Source organism: Moschus berezovskii, chromosome 1, assembly GCF_049115385.1.
Source record: "Moschus berezovskii isolate FMDL1 chromosome 1, NW_MosBer_1.0, whole genome shotgun sequence".
Classification (NCBI taxonomy): Eukaryota; Metazoa; Chordata; class Mammalia; order Artiodactyla; family Moschidae; genus Moschus; species Moschus berezovskii.
In genome coordinates, this window is record NC_142460.1 from 4,229,979 (window position 1) to 4,242,828 (window position 12,850).

The 12,850-nt window shown below is 47.0% G+C and overlaps 1 protein-coding gene across 4 annotated transcripts in view; it reads left to right on the forward strand.

The window, feature by feature from the left end:
* Positions 1–12,850, forward strand: part of DIP2A (DIP2 acetate--CoA ligase A) — a 119,202-nt gene that overhangs the window by 63,308 nt on the left and 43,044 nt on the right. For all 4 annotated transcript variants that reach the window (XM_088834954.1, XM_055415861.2, XM_055415879.2 and 1 more), the window contains 4 exons: positions 8,435–8,571; positions 8,912–8,992; positions 9,422–9,549; positions 11,825–11,939. In XM_088834954.1, the coding sequence (XP_088691080.1) occupies positions 8,435–8,571; positions 8,912–8,992; positions 9,422–9,549; positions 11,825–11,939 (461 nt within the window). The remainder of the gene's footprint in view (positions 1–8,434; positions 8,572–8,911; positions 8,993–9,421; positions 9,550–11,824; positions 11,940–12,850) is intronic.

Genomic DNA, 12,850 nt, shown 5'->3' on the forward strand with positions numbered 1-12,850 from the left:
TTGGAGGCTAATTACTTTACAATATTGTAGTGTTTTCTGCCATACATTGACATGAATCAGTCACAGGTGTACATGTGTCCCCCATCCTGAACCCCTTTCCCACCTCCCTCCCCATCCCATCCCTCAGGGTCATCCCAGTGAACCAGCCCTGAGCACCCTGTCTCATGCATCGAGCCTGGACTGGCGATCTGTTTCACATAGGATAATGTATATGTTTCAGTGCTATTCTCTCCAATCATCCCACCCTCGCCTTTTCCCACAGAGTCCAAAAGACTGTTCTATACATCTGTGTCTCTTTTGCTGTCTCACATATAGGGTCCTCATTACCACCATTCTAAATTCCATGTATATGGTTTAGTATACTGTATTGGTGTTTTTCTTTCTGACTTAGTTCACTCTGTATAATAGGCTCCAGTTTCATCCACCTCATTAGAACTGATTCAAATGCATTCTTTTTAACGGCTGAGTAATATTTCATTGTGTATATGTACCACAGCTTTGTTATCCATTTGTCTGCTGATGGACATCTAGGTTGCTTCCATGCCCTGGCTCTTGTAACAGTGCTGTCATGAACATTGGGGTACACGTGTCTCTTTCAATTCTTATTTCCTCAGTGTGTATGCGTATGGCAGTTCTATTTCCAGTTTTTTAAGGAATCTCCACACTGTTGTCCACAGTGGCTGTACTAGTTTGCATTCCCAACAGTGTAAAAGGGTTCCTTTTTTTCTGCACCCTCTCCAGCATTTATTGTTTGTAGACTTTTTGATAGCAGCCATTCTGACCAGGGTGAGATGGTACCTCACTGTGGTTTTGATTTGCATTTCTTTGATAATGAATGATGTTGAGCATCTTTTCATGTGTTTGTTAGCCATCTGTACGTCTTCTTTGGAGAAATGTCTGTTTAGTTCTTTGACCCATTTTTTGACTGAGTCATTTATTTTTCTGGAATTGAGCTGCAGGAGCTGCTTGTATATTTTTTAAATTATTTCTTTGTCAGTTGCTTCATTTGCTATTATTTTCTCCCATTCTGAAGGCTGTGTTTCACCTTGCTTATAGTTTCCTTCGTTGTCCAAAATCTTTTAAGTTTAATTAGGTCCCATTTGTTTATTTTTGCTTTTATTTACATTACTCTGGGAAGTGAGTCATGGAGGATCCTGCTGTGATTTATGTCAGAGTGTTTTGCCTATGTTTTCCTCTAGGAGTTTTATGGTTTCTGGTCTTACGTTTAGATCTTTAATCCATTTTGAGTTTATTTTTGTGTATGGTGTTAGAAGTGTTCTAGTTTAGTTCTTTTACAAGTGGTGACCAGTTTTTCCAGCACGACTTGTTAAAGAGCTTGTCTTTTCTCCATTGTATATTCTTGCCTCCTCTGTCAAAGACAAGGTGTCCATAGGTGCATGGATTTTTCTCTGGGCTTTCTATTTTGTTCCATTGATCTATATTTCTGTCTTTGTGCCAGTACCATACTGTCTTGATGACTGTAGCTTTGTAGTATAGTCTGGAGTCAGGCATATTGATTCCTCCAGTTCCATTCTTCTTTCTCAACAGTGCTTTGGCTATTCGAGGTTTTTTTTTGTATTTCCATACTAATTGTGAAGTTATTTGTTCTAATTCTCTGAAAAATACCATTGGTAGCTTGATAGGGATTGCATTGAAACTATAGATTGCTTTGGGTATTGCACTCATTTTCACTATATTGATGTTTTTGATCCATGAACATGGTATATTTCTCCATCTATTTGTGTCCTCTTTGATTTCTTTCATCAGTGTTTTATAATTTTCTATATATAGGTCTTTTGTTTCTTTCAGTTCAGTTCAGTCACTCAGTCGTGTCCAACTCTTTGTGACCCCATGAACCACAGCACGCCAGGCCTCCCTGACCATCACCAACTCCCGGAGTTCACTCAAACTCATGTCCATCGAGTCGGTGATGCCATCAAACTATCTCATTCTCTGTCGTCCCCTTCTCTTCCTGCTCTCAATCTTTCCCAGCATCAGGGTCTTTTCAAATGAGTCAGCTCTTCGCATCAGCTGGCCAAAGTATTGGACTTTCAGCTTCAACATCAGTCCCTCCAGTGAACACCCAGGCCTGATCTCCTTTAGGATGAACTGGCTGGATCTCCTTGCAGTCCAAGGGAATCTCAAGAGTCTTCTTCAACACCACAGTTCAAAAGCATCAATTCTTGGATGCTCAGCCTTCTTTATAGTCCAACTCTCACATCCATACATGACCACTAGAAAAACCACAGTCTTAACTAGACCGACCTTTGTTGGCAAAGTTAATGTTTCTGCTTTTTAATATGCTATCTAGGTTGGTCATAACTTTCCTTCCAAGGAGCAAATGTCTTTTAATTTCATGGCTGCAATCACCATCTGTAGTGATTTTAAAGCCAAGAAAAATGAAGTCAGCCACTGTTTCCACTGTTTCCCCATCTATTTTTCATAAAGTGGTGGGACCAAATGCCATGATCTTCGTTTTCTGAATGTTGAGCTTCAAGTCAACTTTTTCACTCTCCTCTTTCACTTTCATCAAGAGGCTCTTTAGTTCTTCTTCATTTTCTGCCATAAGGGTGGTGTCATTTGCATATTCTGAGGTTACTGATATTTCTCCCGGCAATCTTGATTCCAGCTTGTGCTTCCTCCAGCCCAGTGTTTCTCATGATGTACTCTGCATATAAGTTAAATAAGCAGGGTGACAATATACAGCCTTGACGTACTCCTTTTCCTATTTGGCACCAGTCTGTTGTTCCATGTCCAGTTCTCACTGTTGCTTCCTGACCTGCATACAGGTTTCTCAAGAGGCAGGTCAGGTGGTCTGGTATTCCCATCTCTTTCAGAATGTTCCACAGTTTATTGTGATCCACACAGTCAAAGGCTTTGACATTGTTTCTTTAGGTAGATTTATTCCTAAGTATTTTATTCTTTTCGTTGCAATGGTGAATGGAATTGTTTCCTTAATTTCTCTTTATGTTTTCTCATTGTTAGTGTATAGAAATGCAAGGGATTTCTGTGTGTTAATTTTATATCCTGCAACTTAACTGTATTCATTGATTAGCTCTAATAATTTTCTGGTGGAGTCTTTTCGGTTTTCTATGTTCAGGATCATGTCATTTGCAAACAGTGAGAGTTTTGCTTCTTTTCCAATCTGGATTCCGTTTATTCCTTTTTCTTCTCTGATTGCTGTGGCCAAAACTTCCTAAACAATATTGAATAGTAGTGATGAGAGTGGGCACCCTTGTCTTGTTCCTGACTTTAGGGGAAGGGCTTTCAATTTTTCACCATTGCATAATGTTTGATATGGCTTTTTCATATATAGCTTTTATTATGTTGAGGTATGTCCCTTCTGTTCCTGCTGTTTGGAGGGTTTTTAATCATAGATGGATGTTGGATTTTGTCAAAGGCTTTCTCTGCATCTATTGAGATAATCATACGGTTTTTAATCTTTCAATTTGTTAATGTGGTGTATCACATTGATTGATTTGCAGATGTTAAAGAATCCTTGCATCCCTGGGATAAAGCCCACTTGGTCATGATGTATGATCTTTTTAATATGTGTTGGATTCTGTTTGCTAGAATTTTGTTAAAGATTTTTGCATCTATGTTTATCAGTGATATTGGTGTGTAGTTTTGTTTTTTTTGTGGCATCTTTGTCTGGTTTTGGTATTAGGGTGATGGTGGCCTCATAGAGCGAGTTTGGAAGTTTACCTTCCTCTGCAATTTTCTGGAGGAGTTTGAGTAGGATGGGTGTTAGCTCTTCTCTAAATGTTTGGTAGAATTCAGCTGTGAAGCCGTCTGGTCCTGGGCTTTTGTTTTCTGGAAGATTTCTGATTACAGTTTTGATTTCCGTGCTTGTGATGGATCAGTTAAGATTTTCTATTTCTTCCTGGTTCAGTTTTGGATAGTTTACTTTTCTAAGAATTTGTACATTTCTTCCAAGTTGTCCATTTTATTGGCATACAGTTGCTGATAGTAGTCTTTTATGATCCTTTGTATTTCTCTGTTGTCTGTTGTGATCTCTCCATTTTCATTTCTAATTTTGTTGATTTGATTTTTCTCCCTTTGTTTCTTGATGAGTCTGACTAGTGGTTTGTCTACTTTATTTATCTTCTCAAAGAACCAGCTTTTCGCTTTGTTGATTTTGGCTATGGTCTCTTGTTTCTTTTGCATTTACTTCTGCCCTAATTTTTATGATGTCTTTCCTTCTACTAACCCTGGGGTTCTTCATTTCTTCCTTTTCTAGTTGCTTTATGTGTAGAGTTAGGTTATTTATTTGACTTTTCTCTTGTTTCTGGAGGTAAGCCTGTATGGCAATGAACCTTCCCCATAGCACTGCTTTTACTGAGTCCCATAGGTTTTGGGTTGTTGTGTTTTCATTTTCATTCATTTCTATGCATATTTTGATTTCTTTTTTTATTTCTTCTGTGATTTGTTGGTTATTCAGAAGCGTGTTGTTTAGCCTCCATATGTTGATATTTTTGATAGTTTTTCTCCTGTAATTGACATCTAATCTTACTGCATTGTGATCAGAAAAGACGCTTGGAATGATTTCAGTTTTTTTGAATTTACCAAGGCTAGATTTGTGGCCCAGGATGTCACCTATCCTGGAGAAGGTTCCATGTGCACTTGAGAAAAAGGTGAAATCCATTGTTTTGTGGTGAAATGTCCTATAGATATCAATTAGGTCTAACTGGTCTATTGTATCATTTAAAGTTTGTGCTTCTTTGTTAATTTTCTGTTTAGTTGATCTATCCATAGGTGTGAGTGGGGTATTAAAGTCTCCCACTATTATTGCATTATTATTAATTTCCCCTTTCATACTTGTTAGCATTTCTCTTACATATTGTGGTGCTCCTATGTTGGGTGCCTATATATTTATAATTGTTAAATTTTCTTCTTGGATTGATCCTTTGATCATTACGTAGTGTCCTTCTTTGTCTCTTTTCACAGCCTTTGTCTTAAAGTCTATTTTATCTGATATGAGTATTGCTACTCCTGCTTTCTTTTGGTCTCTATCTGCGTGGAATATCTTTTTCCAGCCCTTCACTCTCAGTCTGTATGTGTCCCTTGTTTTGAGGTGGGTCTCCTGTAGACACATATATGGGGTCTTGTTTTTGTGTCCATTCAGCCAGTCGTTGTCTTTTGGTGGGACATTCATCCCATTTACGTTTAAGGTGATTATTGATAAGTATGATCCCACTGCCATTTACTTTGTTGTTTTGGGTTCGAGTTTATACACCTTTTCTGTGTTTCCTGTCTAGAGAACATCCTTTAGCATTTGTTGGAGAGCTGGTTTGATGGTGCTCAATTCTCTCAGCTTTTGCTTGTCTGTAAAGCTTTTGATTTCTCCTTCATATTTGAACAAGATCCTTTCTGGGTACAGTAATCTCGGTTGTAGGTTTTTCTCTTTCATCACTTAAAGTATGTCCTGCCATTCCCTTCTGGCCTGAAGAGTTTCTATTGAAAGATCAGCTGTTATCCTTTTGGGGATCCCCTTGTGTGTTATTTGCTGTTTTTTCCTTGCTGCTTATAATATTTGTTCTTTGTGTTTGATCTTTGTTAATTTGATTAATATGTGTCTTGGGGTGTTTTGCCTTGGGTTTATCCTGTTTGGGGCTCTCTGGGTTTCTTGGACCTGGGTGGCTATTTCCTTCCCCATTTTAGGCAAGTTTTCAACTATTATCTCTTCAAGTATTTTCTCATGGCCTTTCTTTTTGTCTTCTTCTTCTGGGACTCCTATTTTTCGAATGTTGGGGTGTTTGATATTGTCCCAGAGGTCTCTGAGGTTGTCCTCATTTCTTTTAATTCTTTTTTCTTTTTTCCTCTCTGCTTCATTTATTTCCACCATTCTATCTTCCACCTCAGTTATCCTATCTTCTGCCTCTGTTATTCTACTGTTGGTTCCCTCCAGAGTGCTTTTGATCTCAGTTATTGAATTATTCATTATTGATTGACTCTTTTTTATTTCTTCTAGGTTCTTGTTAAACATTTCTTCCGTCTTCTCAATCCTTGTCTCCAGGCTATTTATCTGTAACTCCATTTTGTTTTCCAGATTTTGGATCATTTTTACTATCATTATTCTGAATTCTTTTTCAAGTAGACTCCCTATCTCCTCTTTTGTTTGGTTTGGTGGGTATTTATCTTGTTCCTTTACCTGCTGAGTATTTCTCTGCCTTTTCATCTTGTTTAGATTGCTGTGTTTGGGTTGGCCTTTCTGTATGCTGGCAGTTTGTGGTTCCTCTTTATTGTGGAGGTTCCTGCCTCTTAGTGGGGTTGGATGAGTGGTTTGTCAAGGTTTCCTGGTTAGGGAAGCTTGCGTTGGTGTTCTGATGGGTGGAACTGGATCTCTTCTCTCTGGAGTGCAATGACGTGTCCAGTAGTGAGTTTTGAGGTGTCTATGGGTTTCTGGGCTCCAAAATCACTGCAGATGGTGATTGCAGCAATGAAATTAAAAGACACTTACTCCTTGGAAGGAAAGTTATGACCAACCTAGACAGCATATTAAAGAGCAGAGACATTACTTTGCCAACAAAAGTCCATCTAGTCAAGGCTATGGTTTTTCCTGTGGTCATGTATGGATGTGACAGTTGGACTATAAAGAAAGCTGAGTGCTGAAGTATTGATGCTTTTAAACTGCGGTGTTGGAGAAGGCTCTTGAGAGTCCCTTGGACTGCAAGGAGATTCAACCAGTCCATCCTAAAGGAAATCAGTCCTGAATATTCATTGGAAGGACTGATGTTGAAGCTCCAATACTTTGCCCCCTCATGAGAAGAGCTGACTCATTGGAAAAGACCCTGATACTGGGAAAGATTGAGGGCAGATGAAGAGGCAGAGACAGAGGATGAGATGGTTGGATGGCATCACTGACTCAATGGAAATAAGTTTGAGCAAGCTCTGGGAGATAGTGACGCACAGAGAAGCCCGGCAGGCTGCAGTCCATGGGGTCACAAAGAGTCAGACATGAATTAGTGACTGAACAGTGACACAACAAGTTCTGCAGAAGCAGGGACTTATGGAGTAAAGGTCTTAGTGTTTCTTAGCTTTTATGAGGTGAACACAGGAATTTTTTTAAAAGATTGGTGAAATACTGTAAGAGATGGTTCTTCTGATTGAAAGTATAAGGACTTTCTTAGTGGGGCTCATTTTATTCTTAAACTTGGACCAGAGTCTGTATGTGTGCACATGACCTTGTGTGTGTTCTGCCCTGGGTGTGCGTATATGGGTGCACACATGTGCCCACCCTGGGTGTGTGTGTACGTGCACATGTGCCACCCCAGGTATGTGTGTGCTCCCTCGGGGTGTGTGTGTGTGTGTGTGTGCATGCCCATGTGCTGCCACAGGTGTGTGTGTGCGGTTGCCTCCCTGGGTGTGTGTGTGTGTGCATGAATGCTCCCCCAGGTGTGTGTGTGTGTGCGTGTGCCCCCCGTGTGTGCACATGTATTCTTGCTGCCCAGGGTGTCGGTGTGTGTGTGTGTGTGCGCTCCCCCAGGTGTGTGTATTGACAGGACGGGTGCAGTTCTGAGTCAGGTGCACAGTCCTCCCCTGAGTCAGCCCCAGAGTTTTGTCCCCAGGACATGCAGGTTTTGTGCCTTTTTATCTGGTTGTGATGTGGGGGTTTTCTGTGGGAGGGAGGTTGGACTGTGTGCGAGTGTGTGTATCTAGGGGGCAGGCCAGGTGGCAGCACCACCCTTGCTCCCTGCCTCTCTGATGCCGTGACCTGGTCTGTGAACCAGCAAAAGGTACTGACCCAGGTCCGCCCCTGTCCCCCGGACCATTTTCCTTGCGTGTCTTCCTCACTCGTCCTGGAGATGAGAGTCAGTCAGGGAATCCTCAGGCAGAGATGAAGGCTGGACTTTTCCCTGTACTGTGGGTGTTTGGTTCTTGCCTGAGCGACTGAGTTCCATTCAAGGGATGCTGCACATCCTGGTGTGCATGTCACTTTCGTCAAGGCCTTTCTGGACGTCTACTCTGTGGCCAGGTTGGTAACCGGGGCTGTAGGGGCCAGACAGGCAAGGTCCCCAGAGCTGAGGGCTGGGCCTCAGGTGGCCACGTTGGTGGGGCTGCTGCTTGGCCAAGACAGAAAGGGGTCATTGGGCTGTGGGAGGGGCTGCAGGAGGGACCTGCACTGGGGTGGGGTCGTCAGGCCTGGAGTGTGACCAGGCCTCGAAGACGGAGGTGTGCGGTAGCATCTCCCATCTCACAGGGCTCAGGAAGGCAGTGCTGGGTGACCACGGAGCCCATGTCACTGGGAGCAGTTTCTGTCACCTGCACGAACCACATACAGAACACGCAGGCTTGTGGCCAGAGGGGTGTGGGTCTCCGTGGCTGGAGCACAACTGTTGGTGTCCACCCTGAAGGTGCTGTTCACACAGGTCTCGGGATGGTCCACCTCCGTGTCTGTGTGTGCGTGATCTCCAGGGTTGTTTTTTCTCTTCAGCTAACGTGTGTATTGTGAAGGTGGAGGGCACCCCTCATCTCTGCAAAACTGATGAAGTTGGAGAGATCTGTGTGGACTCCAGTGCGACAGCAACAGCGTACTATGGGCTGCTTGGGATCACCAAAAACGTCTTTGAGGTCTCTGCGGGTCCCATAGCAGTGGCGGGAGGGTGGGCGAGGTGTGCAGGAGTGCGGCCTTCCTCAGGGTGCCTATAGCCCTGATGGACCCTGGGTGGCCCAGGGGAGCTGGCCTCGGGTCTGGAGCCATGGGATCCTCAGGAGAATTCAGTGCCTTCACAGGGGTGGGAGGGGAAGCCTGGACCCTGGAGGCCATGCTGGCAGGAGCCCGATGGAGGTCACGCCAGCCAGTAGGGCCTCTGGCCCCAGGGTGGGGTGGGGTTGGGTGGGGAGCCCCGTGCCCTCCAGGGAGATGTGGTGATAGCCCTTCTAGGATTGTTATCCTCTGCATTCTGTGCAGACTGTCCCGGTCACCGCTGGGGGTGCACCTGTCTCCGACCGACCTTTCACCAGGACGGGGCTTCTGGGCTTCATCGGGCCTGTGAGTGTGTCCTGCTGCCAAACCTGGGCCACCAGCCAGGCTCAGAGCTGGGGAGGGGTCTGTTCGATGTCCTTAGTGCCCAGGCCCCATGACAGAGTTCCATCCTGCCCAGCCGTCAGTGCTGTCATGCTGGGGTTCCCTGTCCATAGCCTTGAGTGCTTTACAGACTTGACCCTCGCTGTGTGCCCACCTCTGACCTTCCCCGCACTGATGCCTGCTCTGGACGCCCCTTCACCCCCACTCCAGCACACTAGGCTTAGGGCCCCTTCACCCTGGGTCACCCCACCTGTGTTTCCTATCACCCTGGGCAGGGAACCTGCAGGCCTGTCTGTGAGTTACCTGGTCTGTGGGCTGTTGGGTCTCTGTCGCAGGCCCTGAGCCACAGGGCCTGCTGTGTGTCCTCTGCCCAACCAGCGTCCTTGCCTTCAGGATGACCTGGTCTTCGTCGTGGGCAAGCTGGACGGGCTGATGGTGGTGGGATTTCGCAGACACAACGCGGATGATGTGGTGGCCACTGCACTGGCTGTGGAGCCCATGAAGTTTGTCTACAGAGGCAGGTGATGCGCGGGTCCCCTTGCCTCACCTTTAGGTTCCTTCTCCACTTAACCCTCGAGAGGTCCCCACGGTGGAAGGAGAGCCCAGTGCTGTGAATCGCAAAACTGATAATTCCTGTACGTCGGAGAAATTCGCAAAGAACAGGACGATGTTTGCAGGAGGGTGCCTGAGTCAGAGTCCTCACCATCCGCAGAGTTCACGATTCCTCGAGGGTGAGACCAGACCAAGGCCTGGGCATGGAGACTGGCCAGCACCACCCAGGAGCTGTGTGCCTGAGGGCGGAGCCTCAGGGACACAGGCCAGAATGCAGGCCTTTCCCTGAGAGTTACCAGGGGCCGGGCTTTTCTGAGGTCGAGTCAGTTTACCTTTCCTGAATGTGTCAGGCAGGCACTTCACAGGTTCTCGTCCGGAGAGCAGATAAGGGGGCCCAGCTGGTCGGGGCCCCAGGCGGCTGGGATGGGGAGGAAGGGCCCTGTCCGGCCTGTCCAGCTCAGGGCTCTTTGTCCTGGGGGAGGGGTTCTATTCCTGGTTCGCCCACTCAGGCACCTATTTCATTGTGTTCTTCTCATGGGAGTGCTTCTATTACTCAAACAAGGGTGGCTGTGAGCCTGGCCAGAGCCTTCCTGTGAATATGTTGTTGTTGTTCAGTCACTCAGTTGTGTCCATCTCTGTGACCCCACGGGCTGCAGCACACCAGGCTTCCCTGTCCTTCACTATTTCCCAGAGTTTGCTCAAACTCATGCCCATTATACCTTAAAGAAATCATCAGGGAATTCTTGCCGGTGAGGGGTCAGCATGGCTGCTGGCCCTTGCCCAGGTTGGGGTAGGCCGTGGGTGACTGACCACCTGGGGGAAGCCAGCTGGGCAGGTGGACCTGGTGGGTGTGTGCATCCTGCAGCTGGGGCACGGGGCACACACAGAAATTGGAGGCACTGTTAGCATAGGTGTCCACGGAGGGGCACTGGGTAGCCCGCATGTGCTCCTGGTATGTCAGGGAGATTGCCTGGCGTGGCCAACGATACCTGATGACCCCTGGAGGTGACGCTGGCCCAGTGGCTGACTGGGGTGTGGGGTGGACGCATCTATGGCTGGAGAGGTGACCTATCTGCCTTCACCATAGAGGAGCTGAGCACTGGGCGGATACCGGCAGGAACTCTTGCAGAGGGAGGTCAAGGCACCACAACAGGGCAGTTGTTCAGTAGGTGGAATAAATGTGGGGCAGAGGTGGCCAGGGAAGGAGCTGATAAGCTAGAAAGCCAGAAGAAGAAACTGCTCCCAAAGTGAAGAAATAGAAAGTCTAAAAGAAACATTGAGAGGAAAATACAGCGAGCGGAGCTGGCATCCAGACAGCAGCCTCAGGGAGGGGAGGGGCTGTCTGTGTGGACTGGAGGCTAGAGGCGGCGGCCATGGGGCGGGCCTCCAGCCAGGACATGCCCAACGCCCCGAGAAGGGCCGGTAGCGAGAGGAGGACGTGCAGTGGTGCTCATGGGTTTCAGAGGAACGTTCAGCCTGGATCTTAAGATATTCATCCCAAGATGTCACTTAATTGCGCAGTTGCAGTGAAAATGGTCCTGGGTATATAGGTTTCAGAAGTTTTGTAACAAAGACTGTTTTTGTGAGAACAGTTTCAGTAAGGCACTCAGAGAAATAAGCTGGGCAAAGGTGAGGAAATGCTGATGCTGGGTGGAGCTTGTATGAAAGAGAAAGTGTGTGTGTGCATGTGGGAACCTGTGTGCTTAGTGGCCAGAGGAACGAGTGAGTAGGCCGGCCCCTGAGGCCCAGGGCTCGCGCAGCAGACCTGCCAGCTACTGGTCTTGTGAGGGAAAAGAATCTACTCGAGTCTAAGGGAAGAAAAATGCAACACACAGAAAAGGTGAACATGTCAAATTCTTCAGTAAGACATGAAATACAAGTCCACAGACGTCAGTCACAGACGTGAGCAGAGGCACGCATGGTGAGAGGTTTCATTAGCTGGACTGAAAAATTGTGTAATTAATAGATCTGGACACACATTTTTACATGAAGAAATCATCGCATGGCTTAACATTACAATTAAGGAGAAATTTCTTTAATAGTATGAGCCTCGTTTTTTTCTTCGGACCCCGATCCTGTCTGCTTTGTGAATGGAGACTCATTTTCCCACATTAGAGGAGGTTTGGTTCCTTTTACGTTCTGTGGACCACGTCGCCCTCCAGCCCCACTGCAGTTTCCCTCTCGTGGGGTGGGGTGTCCACACCCGGTCATGCCGGGTGGTCATCGCTTCCCTTCCTCCCCCAGGATTGCAGTGTTCTCCGTGACCGTGCTCCATGATGACCGGATCGTGCTGGTGGCGGAGCAGCGGCCTGATGCCTCCGAGGAGGACAGCTTCCAGTGGATGAGCCGCGTGCTGCAGGTGGGTGTGGGCCCACGGCTTCGCCTTCCCTGGGGTGTGGAGCAGGAGCTGGTACCTGCTGGTGCCATGTTTCCACCAAATGTGTGCTGCAGCGGGAGGCGTTGCCCAGAGGGGTCCCGGTGTGTCCCACCTCGTGATACCCACGCGCTGCCACTCCCTGCACATCCACGTTCATTTTCTTAAATACTGAACTAGAAGCAGCAAGTCTTTTGCGGGTCTGGGAGTGAACTTTGCCTTCAGTGAAGAGCACAGACTGTACATGCGGTCAGGGAACGTTGTTTACTTAGCTCACTGAGAGTAACTTACATGTGGAAAGAGCGGATTTGCAGGGGTCCAGATTGATGAGTTTTGCCAGGTGTCCACCCCCCGTAACCGCAGCTGAGAGCGCTCGCACCTTTCGGGGAGCCACCAGCTGCTACGTGTCAGGGCTGAGCTCTGCCCCCCACCAAGGGCGTCCTGCACCGGGTCTTAGTGTGGGCTCCTGACCTGCCTGTCTTCCTCAGCGGTACAGTCATGAGGCTCCTGTGGCGCGTGCGTCTGTGGCTCATCCCTCTTTATTGCCGAGTTGTGTTTTCTCTGCTTCTTTGTCCATATCTTGGTGACACTGGGTTGTTGGTTTGGGGCTGTTAGGGATAAGGCTGCTGTGGACAATGGTGTCTGTCCAAATCTCTGGGTGAGTTCAGTCCTGGCAGCTCTCCAGAGAGCCCCCTGGTGTCCCAACAGCTTCAGGCAGCTGTGGGACGCATGCTCGACCTCGGCCCCCAGGGTGAGTACACGCCTCCGAAGCCGAGCAAGTCCAGCATCAGGGAGACCAGAGAGCCCTGAGTGTCAGAGGACCAGTTTTTCTGCTAATGCTGGCAACATTTGTACTTAGTAAAGATGTTTAATGTTTCATTGTGGAATGTTACTAA